The sequence below is a fragment of the Schistocerca piceifrons genome, chromosome 2 (genome assembly GCF_021461385.2).
Source record: "Schistocerca piceifrons isolate TAMUIC-IGC-003096 chromosome 2, iqSchPice1.1, whole genome shotgun sequence".
Lineage (NCBI taxonomy): Eukaryota > Metazoa > Arthropoda > Insecta > Orthoptera > Acrididae > Schistocerca > Schistocerca piceifrons.
Window position 1 is genome coordinate 101784394 of NC_060139.1, and position 25226 is coordinate 101809619.

At 41.2% G+C, this 25226-nt stretch overlaps 1 protein-coding gene across 1 annotated transcript in view; it reads right to left on the minus strand.

Annotated features, from left to right (window-relative positions):
• Positions 1-25226, minus strand: part of LOC124773078 (protein FAN-like) — a 237374-nt gene that overhangs the window by 62396 nt on the left and 149752 nt on the right. The window contains exons 15-16 of the mRNA XM_047249371.1: positions 6095-6183; positions 510-651 (exon numbers count right to left, since the gene is read on the minus strand). Of these exons, the coding sequence (XP_047105327.1) occupies positions 510-651; positions 6095-6183 (231 nt within the window). The remainder of the gene's footprint in view (positions 1-509; positions 652-6094; positions 6184-25226) is intronic.

A 25226-nucleotide genomic window follows, 5' to 3' on the forward strand; every position in this document is an offset into this window, starting at 1 on the left:
ACCTCAGGAAGGAGAATCCTACAAAAAAAAATCATGGGTGCAATTCAGATGAGACTGGATGAAAATTTTGGAGCAACAAAAGAATCTGCCAGACTGTGGTGAGGATCTCACAGACCATAAGCAAAATGAGGTGATGTTTTTTGGACACCTGTACAGAATGGACAAAAATAAACTGTCCAAACAAATACATGATACATTCTGGACCAAGAAGACTGTCACAACATGAATTAAGTAAGCTCAGAAAGGCCTTAAGAGATCCAACATCCCGGAACAGCCTTGTTAGAACAGGACATGTTTTGAAACATACTATAATGTCTGGAAGATTTCGAGGTTAACAAAATTTGTGTTAGATAATGGTCTTTGACTGAAACTAGTCACATATTAAAGAATAAAGTAAACAGCAGCTTATGTTGATAAGTCTTGTCATTTCTATGATTTATCAAAACTGGGAAATGATAAAAAAATATATTAAACCAATAATAATTTTACTCTTGGCACAGTATACAAACCTCAACTCCTCATCAAGTGTTTTAGAATACACTTGCATACATGAACTTAAATCAAAAATCTTGAATGTGCGATCCTCGCTGCAGGATATAAGTTTACTTTCATCAGGACTAAAACTGGCAGCAAACACTGTGCCTTGGTGACCTAGAAAGAATGGAAAAACATTCTGAGCTATTATAGGGTGACAAGGTTTGTGTAATTCACAGAACAGCGTATTTATACATTAACAATTTTCAGCATGGTGTTGTTCCTTTCTTATACAGAACTAATTGAAGGGGACAGCAAAAGAAAGTGCTAACCCTCAATATTGTAAGGACTGATCTGATCATGTTATCTGTTGATTCTGAATGCACTACGTTCAGGTAGTAATTAATTACACATGTACTGCAAAAAGCAACTTCGGGTATATAAATTGTTTTGTGTTTTTGTATTTGTCTTCTTCTTGTCCGACATCTAGAATGAACTGTCTCAAAATATGCTCCTGTGGGATAGCACTTTCTTCCACTGATCTTTTCAATTGCAAATTGCTCAATTCAATTGAATAAATATTGCCTCAAGAACACAAATTATATCATAAAGATACATATAGCAAAAGAGAATTTTCTGACATAATATTCTGCACAATAAAGAATCTAAGAGGGACTGCAAACAACCTGATATGAAGCAATTTACCCCTGATAGTCAAACTTTGAATTCAAGCCACACGTGTATTCAAGTAAAATTAATGTGAGTACGCAGAGAAATACTACAAGAGAAAAAGTAATAGTGAAATAACACTAAGTAAGGGAGAGCTTATGCAACAAGCATAAATCGATCTATAAACATATTTATTTAAAAGACAGTAGGACTAACCAAGTCTGTCACAAATATTATTGCTTCACATGTAATACATTTAAAAACTAATTTTCTCTTGTCCAGAACAAGAAACATAAATTCTTTAACATTAACAACGATTTCAGCCCTTTTGAGTCATTGGCCCAAAATCATGTGAAGCTTCATGTCCTGCTGACAAAGGGAACTGACTGTCATCTATATCATCTGCCTGGATGCATGTATACCGTGTAGTCAGTGGACCTCCTTGTTATTAGGAGAGGTCCTAATGATTCAGGTTTAACCATGAGTTTACATTGCTGTTGTGCCATGTATATATGGGACACAGTGAAGATAGCAGCATTTAGCAATATACACCTATGAAATATAGCTCTGCATCAAGGAACAGAGGGGCAGGGTTCCTAATCAGTGCCATGAAGTAGTAAGTTTTTGCACTCAGTGGCAAGAATTTGCTTCCTGAAAAGTATATTGTATTTATCAATCAGGTTTGTGACTACCTGTCACCTCACTTGTCAATACATGACCTTGTCCTTGAGGGTGCTTTTTATTTTTGACAGTGTAAGTGAACGAATAAATGACTGTGAAAATTGTAATATATGTCACGATAAAGTGGTAAAGTTTTTAGAAACAGAACAGTTAAGGCTGCAAAAGTCATTAACAAATCAGTGCATGCTTAAGACAAATATTATGCTTCAAATTTACATATTTTAACACAAACCATGCTCTACATTATCACATGTCTTTTTGCAAGAAATTATACACAGTACTGCAGAATCAAAGGAGTTATGATTTCAGTTTGGTTGTGTATTACACATTTTAAGAATCATAAAACAAGGTTGCATACGTAGAAAAGACCTCGAGATACTAGAAGGTTTCAGACTCATTGTGTAATGGTAAGACAGAGATTTCAGAATCAGATTTTAACTTGTAAGACATTTCCAGAGGCAGATGTGGATTCTGACCACAATTTATTGGTTATGATCTGCAGATTGAAACTAAAGAAATTGCAAAAATGTAGGAAATTAAGGAAATGGGGACTGGATAAACTGAAAGAACCAGAGGTGGTTGGAAGTTTCAGAGGGGGCATTAGGTAATGACTGACTAAAACAGGAGAAAGGAAGACAGTAGATGACACATGGGTAGTACTGAGAGAAGCAGTAGTAAAGGCGGCAGAGGATCAAATAGGTAAAAGCAAGGCCTAACTGAAATCCTTGACTATCACAGGAGATATTGATTTTAACTGATGATAGGAGAAAATATAAAAATACAACAAATGAAGCAGGAAAAAAGGAATAAAAATGTCTAAAAATGAGATTACGGGGAAGTGCAAAATGGCTAAGCAGGACTGGCTCAAGGACAAATGTAAGAATTTAGAAGCATATTTCACTAGGGAAAAGATAGATACTGTCTACAGGGAAACTAAAGAGACCTCTGGAGAAGAGAGAAGCAAATGTATGAATATCAAGAGATCAGACGGAAAACCAGTCCTGTGCAAAGAAAGGAAAGCTGAATGGTGTAAGGAATATATAGACAGTCTATACAAGGGATACAAGCTTCAAGGCAATTTTATAACAATAGAAGAGGATGTAGATGAGGATGTGATGGGGGATGTGATAATAAAAAGAATAATTTGACAGAGCACTGAAAGAACGAAGTTGAAATAAGGCTCCAGAAGCAAACGAAATTCCATCAGAACTACTGACAGCCTTGGGAGAGCTAGCCTTGACAAAACTCTTTCACCAGGAGTGCATGATGTGTGAGAGATCTGGTGTGCAAGACGTATGAGAGAGGCACAGAATCCTCAGACTTCAAGAACATTGTAATAATTCCAATTCCAAAAAAAGCAGGTTCTGGCAGGTGTGAATTAATATTCACACCTGCCAGAACCTGCCTTTTTTGGAATTGGAATTATTACAATGTTCTTGAAGTCTGAGTATCAGTTTAATGTGTCATGGTTGCAAAACACTAACACACATTCATTATAGAAGAATGGAAAAACTGATAAAAGTTGACCTTGGAGAAAATCAGTTGGGATTCCAGAGAAACAAAGGAACATACGAGGCAATACTGACAGTAAGACTTATCTTAGAAGATAGGTTAAGGAAAGGCAAACCTATGTTTACAGCATTTGTAGATTTAGAGAAATCTTTTGATGATGTTGGCTGGAATACTCTCTTTGAAATTCTCATGGCAACTGGGGTAAAATACTAAGAGCAAAAGGATATATACAACTTGTATAATAACCAAATGATAGTTATAAGAGTCAGGGGCATGAAACGGAAACAGTGGTTGATAAGGGAGCGAGACAGAGTTATAGCCTATCACCAATGTTGTTCAATCAGTACATTGAGCTAGCAGGAGACCAAAGAAAAATTTGGAGTAGGAATTAAAGTTTAGGGGCAAGAAACAAAACTTTGGGGTTTGCTGATGACATTGTAATTCTGTCAGGCACAGCAAAGGACTTGGAATAGCAGGTAAATGGATTGGATAGTGTCTTGAAAGGATATACCGTATTTACTCGAATCTAAGCTGCACTTTTTTTTCCAGTTTTTGTAAGCCAAAAAACCGCCTGCGGCTTAGAATCGAGTGCAAAGCAAGCGGAAGTTCTGAAAAATGTTGGTAGGTGCCGCCACAACTAACTTCTGCCGTTGAATATATGTAGCCCTACACAGGCATGCTTTGTATGCACAAAGATAAATACTGGCGCCAAAACCTCTGCGTAAGTAAATAAAATTTAAAAAAAAGGTGGAAGATGAGCTTTTTTTCTCCGCCCTGAGTTTCGGCCACTGCATTTTCATACATTATCCACTGAAGTAAATACAAATTCCGTATTGTTCATCTTCAAATGTAGCAGAATTTCAATGTACTACGAAAATCCGACTGGCAAGACTGTTTGGGATGTTTGTCAATATGGCAAACTCTACGTTCTGAATTTTTTCCTACCTGTGAGGAGAGATGGTTGCTAATAGCAACCTGACGAAATGTGAATCACATGCAGTATTCTCTTCACCATAAGAATAATACGAATATAAACATTTTGCCATGTATTCTTTCCTGTTTGCTTCTATCTCATTTAAATCCTGTCTGCCTAATAAACTACAAAACTAGAGTGAGACAACAGCAAATGCGGAAGAATATACATACATATCATGTCATGTTATATTCGTATTATTCTTATGCTGAATAGTGATACAATCAGAAATGAAGCACGGCAACTGACTAGATTTTTAAATCTAAGATGACTAATTTCTGTGCAGAATGTAATGTACTAAAGAGGCGTCTGCAAAGATTCCCAAACGGCGAAGAATTTTCGCTAAACTTTCGTTCAGACCATCTATCATTCGGCTCTTGTTGATCATTATCAAAGAAAGCAGCAGTGTAAGTAACAACACATAGCAGTCTCTTGCCATTGTTTTGCTAATGAGACGATTCCTCTCTCTCTCTCTTTTTCTTTCTAATTGTAAGCGGTGGTAGCGTGCACAAAAGCAAGCCATGCCGCGAGCAGCGACAGGCCGTAAACATGCACTATCAGAATGCGACCAACAATGCATGACACAGTACAGTAATGCATTTTCAGCTTAGAGTGACTGACGTAAACACCGATAACAAACAAAATGGCACTTATCAGATCAAAGCAAAATAAGCCATCAATTCAAACCAGACGAAGCACGTGAAAAAGGAAGGGTACCCGTATAAATATGGATGGAGCGCCTGACGCATAGCAATACCTAGTAAAGCTTAACTGCTAAGCTTACGACTCGAACCAAACTACTGTAGCTGTATCGTCATTCATTCGACCTAAATTGTGTCTCATATTACAATGGACCAACTTTGTTTCGATTTGGAGGTGCTGCCTAAAACTTTTCTCTCCCCTTGAATTTTGAGTCTCAAATTTCAGGTGCAGCTTAGATTCGGGAATTTTTTTTTTTTCCTTTATTTCGAGTCTCATTTTTCAGGTGCGGCTTAGATTCGAGTGCGGCTTAGATTCAAGTAAATACGGTAAGATGAACATCAACAAAAGAAACACAACAATAGCGGAATGTAGTTGAATTAAATCAGGTGATGCTGAGAGAATTAAATTAGGAAATTAAACACTTCAAGTAGTCCTTGAGTTTTGTTATTTGGGCAGCAGAGTAACTGATGATGACTGAATTATAGAGGATATAAAATGTAGACTGGTAATGGCAAGAAAAGCGTTTCAGAAAAAAAGAAATTTGTTGACGTCAAATGTAGATGTAAGTGTTAGGAAGTCTTTTCTGAATGTATTTGTATGGAGGGTAGCCTTTTATGGAAGTGAAACATGGATAATAAACAGTACAGACAAAAAGAGAATATAAACTTTTGAAATGTGGTGCAACAGCAGAGTGCTGAGGATTACATGGGCAGATCATGTAACTAAGGAGGAGATACTGAACAGAACTGGGGAGAAAAGAAATTTGTGGCACAAGCTGACTAGAAGAAGGGATTGATTCATAGGACACATTCTGAGACATTAATGGATCACCAATTAGTATTGGAGGGAAGTGTTGGGGGTAGAGGAAGACCAAGAGATGAATACAGTAAGCAGATTCAGAAGGATGTAAGTTGCAGTAGTTTTTTGGAGATGAACAGCTTGCTCAAGATAGAGTAGCATGGAGAGCTGCATCAAACTAGTCTTCAGACTGAAGACCACACAACTAACAACATGTATTACAAAACAAAACAAAAAAATTAAATAAAAAAAACTAATAATGAAGCAATGAAAGTAAATATCTACCTGGCAATTTTCGCTCTAATGTGTAGTTCTCCAATGACCACAGAAGAAGATCACCATCTTTTGTTCCAGACACTAATCTCTTATTATTGCTGTAAACCAATTTCAAATTGTTAGAATATTCCAAGTTGTGGAAAACCACACCAAATAAAATACTAGGCAATCAATTAATACAAAACAAATTTCAATAACCTTAAGTTACTATTATGACAGATGAGATAAAATGTGTGCCAACTCATTGCCATATATTATACACTTTTTATCACACCCTCATGGAATATCCCATTTCAAAAGTTTTAAAAGATAATAGTATCAACTCCTTTTTGCCAATGAAATGCTCTTCCTTTTCATTAATAACATAGGGAAGAATACGTATAGCTAACAGCCTTGCAGACAATATAATGGAACCACAATTACACAAATCCCTGAGACTACTAGTGTCAGAGAGGCACCATTTTCAGGTTAGACTCATGATTTAGGAAGGCAGTTCTTATGGAAATTACCATGGCAGAAGACTCCCAGGAAATATGTAAGACATCGCTGAAAAGAAGTGTTTAGCTCATTTCACCAAAATACTTGAGGATTGAAAAATAAGATAGGAAGATAAGCTTTTTGTATTCAATCAGTTTTGGGATTGCAGCTAGAGGACGCTGACTTCTTGCCATGATATTTTGGCTGACAACCATACAGCCATTTTTACGTGAGTGTTCTGCACTGGAGACTGCTAGTTCACATTTCTAGCTTTATACCAGAAACGCGTGGAGGAGCGTGCACTCAGACAGCTGCTACATGAGCAACCCCTGTCAAGTCTCATATCCTCTTCAAATATTGCTCCAACTGTAGTGTACAGGTGCAAATGTAATGGTGATATTGCATGTGCACACTCTGTTGGAATGCGGGCTCACAGAGTTAAAATCCAGAAATCAAATTAATAAAAAGTTACTGTCACTCTATGTGCTGTTGGTCATGAAATGTTTTCTTTCTGAATATATTAATGAAATCACTGGGTCCCACACCTTATCCAGCTGAAAAGTGCCATCACAACTAATAAAATCTTCCGCCAAAAGTATTTACATCGAATCATTATTAACTGAAACACAGGAAGATTTTGTCAAGGCCAAGATCTCCATGACAGAATAATCCATGGAGCAATGTCCATGGAGATACAGTGCACAACTATGGCTGACTTACTGGGCTACGGAAGGCAAGGGTGGTAATCATGTTCAACAACATTGTCTGACCAAAGAAGCATTGTGACAATGGGAAGGTGATCTACGGATTCCACACCTCCGCAATCCCAGATTGTCCTTTGTTGAACCGAGAACAGATCAAATCTCAGTAGATAGGTGGAAATTATTTTGACAATGTTTCCTTAAAATTCTGCCTAATTTTGACAAAATATTACTGACACATGGGAGGACTGCCCTGGACTTGAACTGCTTCTTCTCCTCTTTGATCTCGTGGGCACTCACATTTCTTCCTCCTTAAAGATATGCAGATTTGATGTGGAGAATATCCATTATCTTTGAATACAGATTGTAGATGTTCCAGATCCTTTGTGTTTGGTGGAAACAGCCCTACAAAAGAGCTGGAATTCCTACAATTTGTGTTCAAAGATAATGGATATTCTCCACATCAGATCGGCACAGCTTTGAGGAGGAAGGAATATGATCATTCAAAAGGAGAAGGAGCAGTCCAAGTCCAGGGTATTCCTCCCATGTCGGCAGTATTCCATTAAAATCAGGCAGAATCTGAAGGAAACATTATGTCAAAGTAGTCTTCCACTCACTTACAAAGACATGTGCTTTTGTCAGTTTGGCAAAGGATGATCTGGGATTGTGGAGGATTAGAATCAACAAAATACTTTGGCAGTATGGCAAAGCCTACATTGGTCAGACAATGTGTACAGTGCATGAAGGGTGTTTTGAATATGATTAGCAAACTAGCCTTTTGCAGCCCAGTCAGTCAGTCATAGAGGTGCATAGTATCTCCACAGGCTATTCCATGGATTATTATGCCATAGAAATCTTGGCCTCAAAAAAATCCTTATGGAATTCAATTATTAAAGAATTGGTGGGAATGCATTTGGTGGAAGATCTTATTAATCATGATGGCACTTTTCAATTGGGTAAGGTGTGGGACCCAGCAATTTCTTTAATATCTTCAGAGAGAAAACTTCTTGTGATTAAAGAAATGTTAATTTTCATTGATTTGGCATAAAATTTTTAATTCCAGGAGCCTGCATTCCAACAGAGGGAGCACATACAGTATCAACATTACAAATGCACCTGCGTGCTGTGGCAATCCATACATTGTCCTCCACTTGCAGCAGCAGATGACAAGTTTGCAACGACCCAAAACCAGCGATCAGCAAAGTGCCTGGCAGCCTAGGTAACACCGCATCTAACCCTCGCTGGTCACTTCCACCAGTGGTAGAACTTAGACTGTCACACTTTCCAGATGCGATGCGTGCCTAGCTGTCATTCAAGTAATCTGTTCTCCCACACTGATAAGGTAACATTTCCAAGCCTTGCTTTTGACAGCTCTTCTCACGCAAGTCAAGTGGCTCGTGTCATCATCTGCTGCACTTCACCGGAGTAGTGCTACCACATCTTCTCCACTGCCTTCCTGAGCCAGGTTCCTTTGAGGAGACTTGCCTTAACTGCGGCTGTACAAAGCTGATGCTGGATGCCTGGACCACGTCCCCCATTATCAGCACTGGGATTAATGTGTGCAGTGTGGAGTAGTTAGTGCGTTGAAGAGCAGTGAGCACCAGGAGTACCAAGTGGGTTTACTACTTGGCCGTTTTGGCATACCTTTACCGCCAAGCACATCAATGAAGTAAGTTTTCTCTCTGACCGTACTGGCTCCCTTGACTGCCAGGTGAGTCTATCTCATTCTCAAACTTCCTCCCTTCCTTTCCTGTGGATTCATTAGACTGGCATAGAGATGCCGTTCCAGGGAAATTCTGTGTTGATGTCCTCCTCCTTGGCGCTTGTCTTGTCATGCAGCCAGATAACACCAAATGAAGTACTTTAAAATATCCATAGTCTGCCCTGTTCAAAGACTCCACCACAAGCAAGGATCCCCCCCTCGGTTAAGAGGTAGTAACTCGTTAAACTTTATCACAGTTGTTAGCTTTATGAAATAATATCTCTGAACTAACTCATGTATCTCGTTTCGCATGCCTCATTATTTGTTGTTGTCTTTGGTAATTAGTGTGCCTCTTTAGACTTGTATGCCCCTTAGGAGCATAGAAGGGAACCTTTAAATCACTCCCTTCACAGGTGACCTGGTCTACAGAAAGCACCAGGTCTCATTACTGAAACACACTGGTTCTTCTTTTTTTATTATACTGATTAGCACACCTCATATGGTCACAAAACTAGTTTCCATTAGGTCAGCCGGATGCATCCTGCTTGCACCCACCCCTCTCTTCTTGCCTTCTCTACTCCCCCCTACCCCCACACATGCCCTCGCTCCACGTGCACCACCACTCCCCTCCCACACCCCTCCATGCATGCCGTCTCTCTGCAGGGACCACCATGTCCCACCTGTAGCTGACAGCCACCCACCAAAACAAGTGGGCTTTACTGTGTCACTTACTAAACCCTCCTTTCCGCTGCAACAAACGGCAGGTATTGTATTGTTTGGTCCACACTGAGTGTGTCTTTTTTACCTCCTTTTACACAACACTGCTTGCCAGCACCACCCTGCATACCATGACATTCTACTCGCACTGTTAAGTCACAATGTTGCTGCCACACATTCGCATTCCTGTTGCAGTCACACCTGATGGGCTCTGCAGCTAGCAGTCTCCCATTACCCCTCCTGACCTAGCACCTACAAGCACTTCGGAGGTATTAAAACTTTGCACACAACTGTTAGCACCACAGAACTGCTTGACTCAGCTGACCAACGGAGTGGTATGCCTAGCACAAGCCAACTCTGAAGAGCCCCCCCCTGCCGCGCAGCTGCATACTTGCCTTCCTTCGACCCATGCCTGTGGTTTCCTTCCACCGAGGCACTTTTCCAGTGTGCTCTATCATGAGCAACACAACAAAATTCAGGCTAGTTGTTGGTCACCTTATCCCAAGCACTGTCGCCTGAGCCCAGGATGTTATTTCACATCCACCTCGCAAAGTCAGCCCATATGAAAACAGATGCCCCACTGGCATGGTTCTAACTAGCCCTCAGATTACCACCGCGATCTAGGTGTAATTTGCTGGTGCCACCAGAGGTTTGGCAAGAACTCCACAACTGCAAGACTCCGTGCTCCACCAATTCATAGTGCCTATATGTAAGGGATCTCAATGCACTAGTTCCTCTGTCCACTACCTCGTGAACACCGGCTCCAGTTTATCCTTATTTCCCCATAAACTACTCCCAAATCCTGCCCCCCCCCCTCCCCCCTCCAAATCACTGCCGCTAACAAGTCAGCCATCCCTATTGAGGTGTGCCTACCCAGTTGCTCAATTTCGTGCTTCTGTACGAGTTACTGTGAACCTTTGCAGTCTTGGACATTACTGACCCCATTCCAGGTGCCAACTTCCTCGGTCATTACAGTCTACTGGCCGATGCAGCAAAGCATTGTTCAGTCAATGACACCTCCAGTAGGTCCAGCCACTGCAGCTGCCATTCCGCCAGGTGTTTCACTGTGAAACAGCTAGAGATTTCAGGCCCATATGCTCAGTATCTTGCAGAATTTACCCTCCTCATTCAGCCATCCAGTGCTCTACAGAAAGTTCAGAATGACACTGTGCATTACATCACCATCTGGGTTGCAATGGGGTGTTTCACCTACTTAGATGACACACTCATCTACTCCAGGGACCCTATTCAATACCACCAACACATACGCTAAATTTTTTCCCGCCTACAGAAAGCTGGAGTGACACTCAACAAGGAAAAAAGCATTTTCGGAGCAAGCAAGGTTGAATTCCTTGGACACTTAGTCTCTGCCACTGGCCCCTGCCCGCTCCCCTAGACAGAACATGCAGTAGCAGACTTCCCATGCCCTACTCCTTTCCAAGGCTCCCAGTGTTTTATCAACAGGGTCAACTTTTTCCATCAACATTGTAAGGATGCCTCTGTCACACCCAGGAGCCCTTTCTACAGCACTCCATGGTGATAAAAGCAAAGGCAATAAAATGGTTCCTTGGACCCAGGTCATGATCAAGAGCTTCAAAAAAACAAAACAGAATATTGCCAATGCGGACCTTTGGTCCCCCCCCCCCCCCCCCCCCCCCCCCCCCCCCCCGCCCACCCGTTACTGCCAAGTGCAACACTGAAGCGAATTTTCTCTCCAACCATCTGGCTCCCTTGACAACCAGGCATGGCTATCTCATTCTCAAACTTCCTCCATTTCTTTCCCATGGATTTGTTAGACTTGCATATGGATGTCGTTCCAGCAAAACACTAAGTTGCCGTCCCCCTTCTCGGTGCACGTCTTCTCGTGCAGACATATAACCCTGAAAAAGACTCCACCACAAGTGAGGGTTTGCCCTTGGTAAGAGGTAGTAACTCGTTAATTTTATTGTAGTTGTTTGCTTTTAGAAATAACATCTCCGAACAAGCTTGTGTATCTCACTCAGCACACCTTATTTATTGTTGTCTTTATTAATTCGCTTGACTCTACAGCCTGTATGACTCTTACAAGCATTGAAGGGAACCTTTAAATTGTTTCTTCAGTGTCACAGATGAAGCAATTCGAAGAGGGCATGAAACTCGACAGAGGTCACTCGTGTAGCAGCTGCTTTTGTGCGCGTGTCTCCGTGCCAGTTTTTGATATAAAGTTAGCAATGTGAACAAGCAATATCCACAGCAAAACACCAACCTGAAGATGGCTGGATGCTTGTCAGCCGAAATATTGTGGCAAGAAGTCGTCATCCTCCGGCTGCAATCCTGAAACTGCACTGAAAACTCTTTACTTCAGGAAAATTTCAGGAACCTGCTTCATGTATGTTTAGAAAGTTTACAATATCATGATAAGACAGATGTCACATGCTTGTTTGAACAACCTTTAATGACAGGAATAGAGAAGTTAGGTATAAGCAGTGCTTGATTTGTGTTGGTAAGCACTGGTGCGGTGTACTTGTACCGTTACCTCTGATGGAAAAAATCAGAACCACAGATTTTAAAACTGTTGCTGTCATTGAAGCAATGTAAAACACATGTTACATTACTACTTTTAAAATGATCAGAAATGTGTTAAACTAATGTTTTAAGATCTCTAAGTATCAAATACATCTCCTTGAAGATCACAATACCGGATCTCATTTTTAACAAACCAAGCACTGGGTATAAGTGATTATACACTGACATTTTCCTTTGTACAGTATATACGGGAAAGAAGGGAGTTACCACACACATAAAAACAGATCACAAGTATAGAAAGATTGGAGCAAGTAAATTTTGACAAAGATCAGGAGATATAATTATGTGTTTGTGAGCTGATGCTAAAAAAATGTGTTACTTATAATCATACTTATAAATAGATCCACACTGGGAAATTTGAACTGTTTATTAGACATCTTGATTCCTTGTTATGGTATGTCAGGCACAAAGAAACAAATACTGGTGTGTAGTGATCTCAGTATAGGTTTTTTAAAGGATCCTGAGAACGAAAACTACCTGGAAATGTTATTTGGATTGTGCAAATTGATTTAAGTAATTAATTTTCCACTACATTTTGCCATGACAATACACCACTGACTGGCGATATATTTATAAACAAAAGTCAATGCAAATAAATGTGTGTGTTAGCAGTAATTAATGGATTCTGAGACCATGATGTGAAAGTAACTGGAATGAACAACACACTGGCATAGTCCTGAGACACCACTATGGGAATCCATCCCAATTACTGATGAATCCAAGGCAAGCGATTTTTTAAAAATAGCTTGAAAAAAGTGGACTGGGATGAAATTTAGAGAGACAAAATTACAAATATAAAATTTAATATATTTCATGTTATATTTGTGATATTATTTGAAAACAGCTCTCCAAGTAAACTAGTTAGAATGTCTTTAAAAGAAATAATCCACATTGGTTGTAGAATACTATCTATTAAAAGTCATGGCCAGTTTTGCTCCACTGTAAGATGCATCCTCAGGTGAGAAAGATTCTTTTTAGTACGTCATCTCCATCACCTCAGGATGTGTCTTCTTTTGGCATGAAACTGGTCATGACTTTTAATAAAAAGTATTCTACAGTCAATGTGGATTACTTTTTCAAAATGCGCAGGTTGGCTGCAATTGCCTGCAATTTAAGATAACATAGCTAGAAAGGAGAGCCACAAAAAAGCCATGTACCACTAATGGAGTAAGAGTATCTTGTAAACAGAAAAGGAAAATTTATGTGTCAACAGGAAAAAGTAAAGACACTACAGTATCACAATAAATTCTTCCCTCATGATTTACTTTTTTGTAAGAAATTAATTAGATTTCAAAAGAAATAATGACACCCACAATTAAAATATTAGAAGACAAAATTATATTTATTACAGTTCTTTGAAACTGACTGTAGTTGTCACAACACACCTTATAGAGGAGATGCTGAGTCACAGATAGGCACAACAAAAATACTGTCACACAATAAGCTTTCGGTTAACAAAGCCATTGTCAAAATACATTACCAACGAAGAAACACACACACACACACACACACACACACACACACACACACACACACACACAGAGCTGGCAGCTGAAGTCACACTATGAGCAGCAGCAGCAGCAGTGCATGATGGGAGAGGCAACAGAATGAGGGTGAGGAGGCTGGGGCAGGGAGGGGGATGGATAGCAAGGTAGAGGTGGGGGATGGTGATATCCAGCTGGGAAGTGTGCAGGGACGAGGAGGTGAGAGGGTAGGGCAGCTAGGCACAGTTGGGAGGTTAGACGGAGGGTGGGGTTGATGTTTGGTTTGTGAGGCACCCAACTGCATTGGTCATCAGTGCCCATACGAAGTCCCAATTTGTACACAGTCCAATTTGTTCACAATGCAATCTAGCCGCTGTCATGAATGATGATGACGATGATGATGACGATAACACAAACACCCAGTCCCCGGGATGAGAAAATTCCCAACCCAGCCAGGAATTGAATCTGGGATCCCATGATCCAGAGGCAGTAATGCTAGCCACCAGACCACTAGATGCGGACAGACGGAAGGCGGGGGAGAGGTGGGGGAGAGGTGGGCTGGGGGTGGGGGTAGCAGAAAAGAAGTAAAAAGACTGGGTGCATTGGTGAAATAGAGGGCTGTGTCATGCTCGAGTGGGAACAGGGAAGGGACTAGGTGGGTGAGGATAATAACTAACTAAGCCTGAGGCCAGAAGGCTATACTGCAGGGAGAGTTCCTGTCTGCGCAATTCAGGAAAGCTGGTGTTGGTGGGAAGGATCCATATGGCACAGGCTGTGAAGCAGTCACTGAAATGAGGAGTGTTGTGTTTGGCGGCACGTTCAGCAACAGGGTGGTCCAGTTCTTTCTTGGTCACAGTCTGTTGGTGGCCATTCATGCAGACTGACAGCTTGTTGGTTGTCATGCTCACATAGAATGGAGCACAGTGGTTGCAGCTTAGCTTGTAGATCACATAGCTGGTTTCACAGGTAGCCCTCTGTCTTTGATGGGATAGGTGATGCTTGTGACCAGGCTGGAGTAGGTGGTGTTTGGAGGATGTGTGGGACAGATCTTGCATCTAGGTCTATTACAGGGATATGAGCCATGAGGTAAGGGATTCGGAGCAGGGGTTGTGTAGGGATGGATGAGTATATTATGTAGGTTTGGTGGACGGCAGAATACCACTATGGAAGGGGTGGGAAGGACAGTGGGCAGCACATTTCTCATATCAGGGCATAACAATAGGTAGTCCAAACCCTGGAGGAGAATGTAACTCATTTGCTCCGGTCCTGGGTGGTACTCAGTTATGAGGGGAATGTTCCTCTGTGGCTGGATGATGAGACTTTGGGATGTGGTGGGTGACTGGAAAGATAAGGCACGGGAGATTTGTTTTTGTACATGGTTGGGAGGACAATTAAGGGGTGTAAAGGGCTCAATGAGACCCTGGGTATATCTCAAGAGGGACCACTCATCACTGCAGATGCAGTGACCATGGGTGGCTAGGTGTATGGAAGGGACTTCTTGGCATGAAACAGGTGACATCTGTCAAAGTGGAGGTATTGCTGGTGGTTATTAGATTTGATATGGACAGAGGTACTGGTGTAGCCATCTTTGAGCTGGAAATAAATATGGCAACGAGACAGGAGCTGTGGAGAATTGGTGGAGGAAATTGTGGGTATCTTTTACATAGCAGGATAGGTTCTGGGTAGTAGGCTGAAGGTGTTGGTCAATGAGAGCAGAGATTCTCTCAGTGGGGCCACACTAACCGGCCACCATGAGGCATCCTGGGTGGTTGGGTTCATGGACTTTAGGAAGCATGTAGAAGGTAGGAGTGTCAGGAGTGGTAGGGGTGAGAAGAGAGGTGGATTCCAGGAAGAGGTTCTGGGATGAGCCTAAGGATTTGAGGAGAGACTGGAGATCCTGCTGGATTTCTGGTATTGGGTCACTGCGGCAAGGTTTGTAGGTGGAAGCATCTGACAGCTGGTGGAGTCCTTCTGCCAGGTAATCCTTGCAGTTCAAAACAATTGTGTTGGAGCCTTTGTCTGCAGGCAGGTTGGGATCAGTTTTTAGATGGTGGACTGTTGTTCTTTCTGCGGATGTAAGGTTAGTTTGCATGTTGAGGGATTTGGGGAATGATGGCAAGGCCTGGTTCAAGGTTAAGAAGATCTGGGAAGTTAACAGGGGGTGATTTGGGGACAGTGGGGGGTGCATCATGGTTGGATGGAGGAATGAACTGAGTCAGGCTTGGTTTAACATAAGACTTTGGCCGAGTCTGATTGGTAGTGTTGGTGTCGAAAAAGTATTTCCACTCTAAGAACCAGGAGAAGGGGAGAAGGTCTTTAACATGTCCTGCATGATTGAATTTGGGAGTAGGGCAAATCTTGAGGCCTTTGGAAAGGACTGATATTTCTGTGGGGCTAAGGCTTTTGGAGGAAAGGTTCATGACTGTGTTTTGGGTCTATTTAGATTCTGGATAGTGGTGGGAGGAAGATTTGGAGGGTGGGGTAAATGTAGTAGGTCTCTGACACAGGGTTTGACAGCTACTAGGTGACGTGGGGAGGTTTGGAGGCTGTTGTAGAGCTGGTGTGCAGTGGTGCTCAAAGGTGGGGGCAGGAAGTGAGCAGCAGGGTAGAGTGTCTTTTGTGGTCATGTTGTGCATGTTGCCCTAGTTCCAGGACAGCAAGAGTTAGAATGTGCATTATGGGTTCCAGGAGAATTTATGGATGGAGAGACGGCTTTGCAAGGAGGTTTTGCCTATGTTGATATGGTTTTCAGGACTACGTTGGTGAGGGCTAAGGATTGGCAGAATCTAAACAGATTGAGGTCATTGTGCAAGGAAGGATTGCAGCCAGAGATGGGTAATTTGATGGCAAGGCCATTTGGGGGGATTCCACGAGCTGAGCAACAATGCAGGAACAGTATGTGGGACTGGGTTCTGGCTAGGGATAAGGAAACTTTTTTGTATTGATGCAGATGGAAGGAGCAAGGATCCATGGTTGTGGAAAAAACGCAAAATAGTACGTAAATAACGTAGAACTATGTCAGAAAAAATTCGCAAAAATACACCCAAATACATGGGAAAAATTATGAAAACTATGAAAAGGATGAAAAAGGTGGAAAAGGTGGAAAGAAGAGGAAATCTGAGGGATTACGATGATACTGAAAGATGAAAACTCACTGAGTTTGGCGTGAAGTTACAATGAGATCAAAGAAAAGATGTAAATAAAAAATATTTACTGTGGATTGCAGGTCTGAGGCTGGATAAGTGTAAAGAAGGGACAGCAGATGCAATTGCATGAGGTGAAATTAGTAGATATGAACTGGGATAGAACGGAGGAGGAGTGTGGGGTGGGGAGGTCTTAGCAGAATGGGATACAAGATCATGCGGCACCGGAAAGGTGCAGGAAATAACCCTTAAAAATACAAGGGAGTGACACAGGGAGAGTAATCAATTTGAAGGTACAGGATTAATGATATCGGTGGGAGTAATGTGGGATGTAAGATGCTGCATCAACAATCAGCGTGGTCTTGTAGCTGTCAGATATGTGCAGCCAAGACAGTTGATACAGTGTAGCTTGTAAGTACAGCATGCAGTGTTGTTTGTAAGGAGATAAGAGAAACACTGGAAAAAAGAGAACGAAGGACGGACATTGAGAATAGTAATGCATTAGAAAATAGCAACAAAGGAAAACAGCATTGGGTTAGGATGGAAGAAAAACCGTCAGGGAAAATCAAACAATGGAAAAATCCAGGATGGAATGCAACAGTATTATGAAAAGAATATAGAGGAGATGCTGAGTTACAGATAGGCACAAAAAAAGACTGTCACACAATAAGCTTTCAGCCAACAAGGCCTTTGTCAAAAATAGATGACTTACTGACTGACTGACTGACTGACTGACACACACACACACACACACACACACACACACACACACACACACACAAAAAACTGAACACAGACTCTGGCAGCTGAAGTCACACTATGAGCAGCAGTGCATGATGGGAGAGGCAACTGGGTGGATGTAAAGAGGAGAGGGGCAGGCTGGGACAGGGAGGGGGAGGGATAGCAGGGTACGGGTGGGGGATGATTGACACACTGCTGGGGAGCATGCAGGGACGAGGTGAAGAGAGGGTGGGGCACCTAGGTGCAGTTGAGACGTTAGACGGAGGGTGGGAGAGGGGTGGCGGGGTAGCAGAAAAGGAGAGAAGTAAAAAGACTGGGTGTATTGTTAAAATAGAGTGCTGTGTAGTGCTGGAATGGGAGCAGGGAAGGGACTAGATGAGTTAGGGCAATGACTAAGGAAGGTTGAGGTCACACAGGAATGTAGGATATATTGCAGGGAAAGTCCCCTCCTATGCAAATCAGAAAAGCTGGTGGGAAGGAACCATATGGCACAGGCTGTGAAGTAGTCATTGAAATGAAAAATGTCATGTTTGGCAGGGTGTTCAGCAGCATGTAGTTGAGAAACAGGTGAATAAAGCTGCTGTGAAAATCTTTGATCATTTCTCCAATGATGTAAATGCCTGGCCGATTGCTGTAGTTGTCGTCGTTATCCTCAGTCCAAAGACTGGTTTGATACAGCTCTCTATGCTACTCTATCCGATGCAAGCTACTTCATCTCCGAGTAACTACCACAACCTACATCGTTCTGACTCTGCTTAGTGTATTCACCCCTTGGTCTCCCTCTACGATTTTTACCCTCCACACTTCTCTCCAGTACTAAACTGGTGATCCCTCGACACCTCACAATGTGTCGTACTCTTCTTCTAGTCAAATTGTGCCACAAATTCCTCTTCCCCCCAATTCTATTCGGTACCTTCTCATTAGTTATGTGATCTACCCATCTAATCTTCAGCATTTTTCTGTAGCACCACATTTCAAAAGTTTATCTTCTTGTATAAACTATTTATCATCTATGTTTCACTTCAATACATGGCTACACTCCATACAAATACTTTCAGAAACGACTTCCTGACACCTAAAATTATACTTGACGTTAACAAGTTTCTCTTCTTCAGAAACGCTTTCCTTGCCATAGCCAGTCTACATTTTATATCCTCTCTACTTCGACCATCATCAGTTATTTTGCTCCCCAAATAGCAAAACTCATCCACTACTTTAAGTGTCTCATTTCCTAATCTAATTTCCTCAGCAACATCTGGTTTAATTTGACTACACTCCATTATCCTCATTTTGCTTTTGTTGATATTCATTTGATATCCTCCTTTAAAGACACTGTCCATTCAATTCAACTGCTCTTTCAAGTCCTTTGCTGTCCCTGACAGAATTACAAAGACATTGGCAAACCTCAAAGTTTTTATTTCTTCACCATGGATTTTAATTCCTACTCCATTTTTCTTTAGTTTCCTTTACTGCTTGCTCAATATACAGACTGAATAACATCGGGGATAGGTTACAACACTGTCTCACTCCCTTCCCAATCACTGCTTCCCTTTCATGCCCCTCAACTCATATCTGCCATCTGGTTTCTGTACAAATCGTAAATACTCTTTTGTTCCCTGTATTTGACCCCTGCCACCTTCAGAATTTGAAAGAGAGTATTCCAGTCAACAATGTCAGAACCTTTCTCTAAGTCAACAAATGCTAGATACGTAGCTTTGCTTTCCTTAATCTATTTTCTAAGATAAGCCGTAGGGTCAGTATTGCCTCATGTGTTCCAACATTTCTATGGAATCCAAACTGATCATCCCCCAGGTTGGCTTCTACTAGTTTTTCCATTCGTCTGTAAAGAATTCGTGTTAGTATTTTGCAGCCATGGCTTATTAAGCTGATGGTTCCATAATTTTCACACCTGCTTTCTTTGGGATTGGAATTATTATATTCTTCTTGAAGTCTGAGGGTATTTCACCTGTCTCACCATCTTGTTCACCATATGGTAGAGTTTTGTCATGGCTGGCTCTCCCAATGCTATCAGTAGTTCTAAAAGAATGTATTCAACTCCTGGGACCTTATTTCGACTTAGGTCTTTCACTACTCTGTCAAATTTTTCATGCAGTATCTTATCTCCCATTTCATCTTCATTTATGCCCTCTACCATTTCTCTAATATTTCTCTCAAGAACACTGCCCTTGTATAGACCCTCTATATACTAATTCCATCTTTCTGCTTTTCCTTCTTTGCTTGGAATTGGTTTACCATCTGAGCTCTTAATATTCATGCAGGTTGTTCCCTTTCCTCCAAAGGTCTCTTTAATTTTCCTGTAGGCAGTACCTATCTTACCCCTAGTGATATATGCCTCTACATCTTTACATGCGCCCTCTACCCATCCTTGCTTAGCCATTTTGCACTTCTTGACAATCTCATTTTTGAGGTGTTTGTATTCGTTTTTGCCTGCTTCATTTACTGCATTTTTATATTTCCTCCTTTCATCAATTAAATTCAATATTTCTTCTGTTACCCAAGGATGTCTACTAGTCCTCATCTTTTTATCTACTTGATCCTGTGCTGCCTTGACTATTTCATCACTCAAAGCTACCCAATCTTCTTCTTCTGCATTTCTTTCCCCAGTTCTTGTCAATCATTTCCTAATGCTCTCTCTGAAACACTCTAAACCTCTGGTTCTTTCAGTTTATCCAGGTCTCATTTCCTTCAAATACCACCTTTTTGCAGGTTCTTCAGCTTTAATCTACAGTTCTTAACCAACAGAGTGTGATCAGAGACCACATCCGCCCCTGGAAATGTCTTACAATTTAAAATCTGGTTCCTAAATCTCTGTGTTACCATTATATAATTCATCTGGAACCTTCCAGTGTCTCCAGGCTTCTTCCACGTACACAACCTTCTTTCACGATTCTTAAATTCTTTGATTACGTTATGCTTTGTGCAAAATTCTACCGGGTGGCTTCCTCTTTCAATTCTTACTGCCATTCCATATTCACTGACTACTTTTCCTTCTCTTCCTGTCCTCACTATCGAATTCCAGTCACCCGTAACTATTAAGTTTTCATCTGCCTTCACTATCTGAATAATTACTTTTATCGCATCATACATTTCTCCAATCTCTTCATCATCTGGAATTATGCCTAGTTGGCATATAAACTTGTACTACTGTGGTAGGCATGGGCTTCGTGTCTATCTTGCCTATAATAATGCGTTCACTATGCTGTTCATAGTAGCTTACCTGCACCCCCCATTTTTTTAAATTCATTACTAGACCTACTCCCCTCCCCCCGTGAAACATGGACCTTGCCGTTGGTGGGGAGGCTTGCGTGCCTCAGCGATACAGATAGCTGTACCGCAGGTGCTACCACAACGGAGGGGTATCTGTTGAGAGGCCAGACAAACGTGGTTCCTGAAGAGGGGCAGCAGCCTTTTCAGTAGTTGCAAGGGCAACAGTCTGGATGATTGACTGATGTGGCCTTGTAACACTAACCAAAACGGGCTTGCTGTGCTGGTACTGCGAACGGCTGACAGCAAGGGGAAACTACAGCCGTAATTTTTCCCGAGGGCATGTAGCTTTACTGTATGGTTAAATGATGATGGCATCCTCTTGGGTAAAATATTCCGGAGGTAAAATAGTCCCCTATTCGGATCTCCGGGCAGGAAATACTCAAGAGGACATCATTATCATGAGAAAGAAAACTGACGTTCTACGGATCAGAGTGTGGAATGTCAGATGCCTTAACCGGGCAGGTAGGCTAGAAAATTTAAAAAGGGAAATGGATAGGATAAAGTTAGATATAGTGGGAATTATTGAAGTTCGGTGGCAGGAGGAACAAGACTTTTGGTCAGGCGAATACAGGATTATAAATACAAAATCAAATAGGGGTAATGCAGGAGTAGATTTAATAATGAATAAAAAAATAGGAGTGCAGGTAAGCTACTACAAACAGCATAGTGAACACATTATTGTGGCCGAGATAGACATGAAGCCCACGCCTACTACAGTAGTACAAGTTTATATGCCAACTAGCTCTACAGATGACGAAGAAATTGAAGAAATGTATGATGAAATCAAAGAAATTATTCAGATTGTGAAAGGAGACAAAAATTTAATAGTCATGGGTGATTGGAATTCGGTAGTAGGAAAGGGGAGAGAAGAAAACATAGTAGGTGAATATGGATTGGGGCTAAGAAATGAAAGAGGAAGCCGCCTGGTAGAAATTTGCACAGAGCATAACTTAATCATAGCTAACACTTGGTTCAAGAATCATGAAAGAAGGTTGTGTACATGGAAGCCTGGAGATACTGACAGGTTTCAGATAGATTGTATAATGGTAAGACAGAGATTTAGGAACCAGGTTTTAAATTGTAAGACATTTCCAGGGGCAGATGTGGACTCTGACCACAATCTATTGGTTATGAACTGTAGATTAAAACTGAAGAGACTGCAAAAAGGTGGGAATTTAAGGAGATGGGACCTGGATAAACTGAAAGAACCAGAGGTTGTACAGAGTTTTAGGGAGCTCATAAGGGAACAATTGACAGGAATGGGGGATAGAAATACAGTAGAAGAAGAATGGGTAGCTTTGAGGGATGAAGTAGTGAAAGCAGCAGAGGATCAAGTAGGTAAAAAGACGAGGGCTAGTAGAACTCCTTGGGTAACAGAAGAAATATTGAATTTAATTGATGAAAGGAGAAAATATAAAAATGCAGTAAATGAAGCAGGCAAAAAGGAATACAAACGTCTCAAAAATGAGATTGACAGGAAGTGCAAAATGGCTAAGCAGGGATGGCTAGAGGACAAATGCAAGGATGTAGAGGCTTATCTCACTAGGGGTAAGATAGATACTGCCTACAGGAAAATTAAAGAGACCTTTGGAGAAAAGAGAACCACTTGCATGAATATCAAGAGCTCAGATGGAAACCCAGTTCTAAGCAAAGAAGGGAAAGCAGAAAGGTGGAAGGAGTATACAGAGGGTCTATACAAGGGCGATGTACTTGAGGACAATATTATGGAAATGGAAGAGGATGGAGATGAAGACGAAATGAGAGAAGATACTGCGTGAAGAGTTTGACAGAGCACTGAAAGACCTGAGTTGAAACAAGGCCCCGGGAGTAGACAACATTCCATTAGAACTACTGACAGCCTTGGGAGAGCCAGTCCTGACAAAACTCTACCATCTGGTCAGCAAGATGTAAGAGATAGGCGAAATGCCCTCAGACTTCAAGAAGAATATAATAATTCCAATCCCAAAGAATGCAGGTGTTCACAGATGTGAAAATTACTGAACAATCAGTTTAATAAGCCACAGCTGCAAAATACTAACGCGAATTCTTTACAGACGAATGGAAAAACTAGTAGAAGCCGACCTCAGGGATGATCAGTTTGGATTCCGTAGAAATATTGGAACACGTGAGGCAATACTGACCTTACGACTTATCTTAGAAAAAAGATTAAGGAAAGGCAAAACTACATTTCTAGCAATTGTAGACTTAGAGAAAGCTTTTGACAATGTTGACTGGAACACTCTCTTTCAAATTCTGAAGGTGGCAGGGGTAAAATACAGGGAGCGAAAGGCAGAAACCAGATGGCAGTTATAAGGGTCGAGGGACATGAAAGGGAAGCAGTGGTTGGGAAGGGAGTGAGACAGGGTTGTAGCCTCTCCCCGATGTTATTCGATCTGTATATTGAGCAAGCAGTGAAGGAAACAAAAGAAAAATTCGGAGTAGGTATTAAAATCCATGGAGAATAAATAAAAACTTTGACATTGTAATTCTGTCAGAGACAGCAAAGGACTTGGAAGAGCAGTTGAACGGAATGGATAGTGTCTTGAAAGGAGGATATAAGATGAACTTCAACAAAAACTTATTGAGGATAATGGAATGTAGTCAAATTAAGTCGGGTGATGCTGAGGGAATTAGATTAGGAAATGAGACACTTAAAGTAGTGGATGAGTTTTTCTAGTTGGGGAGCAAAATAACTGATTATGGTCAAAGTAGAGAAGATATAAAATGTAGACTGGCAATGGCAAGGAAAGCCTTTCTGAAGAAGAGAAATTTGTTAACATCGAGTATAGATTTAAGTGTCAGGAAGTCGTTTCTGAAAGTATTTGTATGGAGTGTAGCCATGTGTGGAAGTGAAACATGGACGATAAATAGTTTGGACAAGAAGAAAATAGAAGCTTTTCAAATGTGGTGATACAGAAGAATGCTGAAGATTAGATGGGTAGATCACATAACTAATGAGGAGGTATTGAATAGGATTGGGGAGAAGAGACGTTTGTGGCACAACTTGACTAGAAGAAGGGATCGGTTGGTAGGACATGTTCTAAGACATCAAGGGATCACCAATTTAGTATTGGAGGGCAGCGTGGAGGGTAAAAATCGTAGAGGGAGACCAAGAGATGTATACACTAAGCAGATTCAAAAGGATGTAGGTTGCAGTAGGTACTGGGAGATGAAAAAGCTTGCACAGGATAGAGTAGCATGGAGAGCTGCATCAAACCAGTCTCGGAACTGAAGACCACAACAACAACAACAACAACAACAAACCTACTCCTGCATTACCCCTATTTGATTTTGTATTTATAACCTTGTATTCACCTGACCAGAAGTCTTATTCCTCTTGCCACCGAACTTCACTAATTCCCACTATATCTAACTTTAACCTATCCATTTTCCTTTTTACATTTTCTAAGTTATCTGCCTGATTAAGGGATCTGACATTCCATGCTTCAATCCATATAGTACCAGTTTTCTTTCTCCTGATAACGACCTCCTCCTGAGAATGACATCTTCCTGAGTAGTCCCCGCCCGGAGATCCGAATGGGGGACTATTTTACCTCCGGAATATTTTACCCAAGAGGATGCCATCATCATTTAACCACACATTCTCGGGAAAAATTATGGCTGTAGTTTCCCCTTTCTTTCAGCCATTTGCAGTGCCAGCACAGCAAGGCCATTTTGGTTAATGTTACAAGGGCAGATCAGTCAATCATCCAGACTGTTGCTCCTGCAACTACTGAAAATGCTGCTGCCCCTCTGCAGGAACAACAGTTTTGTCTGTCCTCTCAAGAGATTCCCCTCCGTCTCCGTTATGGTAAGCCGCCCCACCAACGGCAAGGTCCATGTATGGTTCATGGACAGAAAAGGGGGGGGGGGGGCAGCCAATGGTAAAGCTAAACTTAAAAGTAAGCTGAAATGTTCTTCCTGGCCAACTCCTATATCACACAAGAATTTTTATTTTAAATGTTGTAACTTAATTGAAGGAAAACTTTTATGTACTAGTGTCGTTAAGTAATTGTTGTTAGCTCAACTGTAATTGGTTATATTTACATTTAAGTTATGTTAATATTCTGCAAACTGACTTGTTCGATGTTGTTACAATACATCATGGAAAACGACCCATGGAACATGTGACTAATCAACTAGGTTTAAGATCTCAGAATGTTTCCTTAGATGAATAGAAAAATGACAATGCACTTCTTGCACAGCTTTTAATTTCAGCGAATAATCCAATACTCAATATATGCATCTTCTCCCTAACTTAAGGTGACTGATATGCTTTGTGAATTAAAAATTTGAATGAATATAGCTGGGATCACGAGTGCA